Consider the following 1,467-nt stretch of genomic DNA (forward strand, 5'->3'; position numbering starts at 1 on the left):
CGCCCGCCCGCCCGGCCGGGGCAGGGCAGGACGCGGGTCCCGGGGCCGCTCCGTCGCGCGCACCGCGCGCCCCAGCCCCCTCCCGGCACCCCTCACCTCATCATCCAGGAAGTCCAGGTAATCTCGCTGGGCCTCCCGCAGCTCCACGTCGTCTAGTACCACTGTCCCCGCCATGCCAGCCGCCCGCAGAGAGCACCTCACCCGCGCAAAACACTTCCCAGCTTTTCCCGCCACCAGAGGGACCAAGCGGAAGAGGCGAGGACAGCGGGAGCACATACGCAATCTTATTGGCCAAACCCTCTGACGCAGAATCACGAGGGTCCAATGGGGAGATTCGTTTTCCAGTTTTCTTCCTGGTTTCTGGGGATGGCGGGAAATGTGCCATCCGGAGTCAAGTTTCTCTCCCAGCTCCGCCTCGCGCAGGGGAAGACTGGCCAATGGGGGCCGAGCTGTGGCTCGCGGCCCCGCGAAACTAAAGCGCTGCATTCTGGGAGTTGTAGTCCTCTTTTCTGGCTTCCGCAAGTTTCTTAGAGCTGCTGTTTACTCGCTTGCAGCAATTCAAATCAGCCCAACTGTTGGACTTCTTTTGAGTCTGGCGCCTGAGGGCCATCCTGACACCCAAAGCAGCTTTTTAACCCCAGGTAAAGTTTTCATATTTTTGGTACCTGGAATCGAACTCAGGCCCTCATGCTTGCCAGACAGGCCCTGTACCACTGATGTACATCCCCAGCCCTGGACTTTTAAAGGAGGCGAAACATCAGAGGGTGGGATTTTTGTAACTCAGAGTGATGAAAACATAAAAGCGAAGTTTTTACAGTGTATCCAAATCATAACTTCTGTAGCGGGATTCTGGAGGAGAAGGTGGGTTTTGAGAATCTGTGAGACGGAAAATACAATCATTGATTAGCATCTTACAAAGAGGTTTAGTTTAGAACCCTTCTGCTACTTAATGCTGTTTCCTGAAGTACACTATAAAAATATCAGACCGCGGAGGAGTTGAAGTGAAAGAAAGCTTTTCAGTACGTGCACACACACATGCACACACACACACACACACACACACACACATCTCGTGTTATTACATACAAAATTGTGGACAAACTTATCACACCATCTTACCTGGAAACAGTGAAATGAATGACTTTCCTGCATTTTGGAAAGATCACTGGTTCCTTTTAAGTAACTTGGCTTCTCAAAAGATTAGCATGAAAGAAAGTGCTTCGTGCTAGCATTGGTTAAGTTTCCATCAGTAATTTAAAGCCTTGGACACATCAGAAATTATGCTTATTAAAAGTTCAATTGCACGTCGGAACCGGGGATTGAACTCAGGCCCTTGCGCTTGCCAGGCAAGTGATTATTCTACTGAGCCATCTCCCCAGCTCCACATATGTTTTTATTTTTGAGATACAACTTACATACAGTAAAAGCCACAGATCTGGAGTGTGCAGCTCAATGAATTTTTATCCA

At 50.0% G+C, this 1,467-nt stretch overlaps 1 protein-coding gene across 1 annotated transcript in view; it reads right to left on the reverse strand.

The window, feature by feature from the left end:
- Positions 1–233, reverse strand: part of Mcm3 (minichromosome maintenance complex component 3) — a 17,061-nt gene extending 16,828 nt beyond the window's left edge. Inside the window, exon 1 of the mRNA XM_004628282.2 lies at positions 97–233. Coding sequence (XP_004628339.1) covers positions 97–174 — 78 coding nt within the window. The 5' untranslated portion in view covers positions 175–233. The remainder of the gene's footprint in view (positions 1–96) is intronic.
- Between the last annotated feature and the right edge of the window lie 1,234 nt (positions 234–1,467).

The sequence above is a fragment of the Octodon degus genome, unplaced genomic scaffold (genome assembly GCF_000260255.1).
Source record: "Octodon degus isolate 3935 unplaced genomic scaffold, OctDeg1.0 scaffold00022, whole genome shotgun sequence".
NCBI lineage: Eukaryota > Metazoa > Chordata > Mammalia > Rodentia > Octodontidae > Octodon > Octodon degus.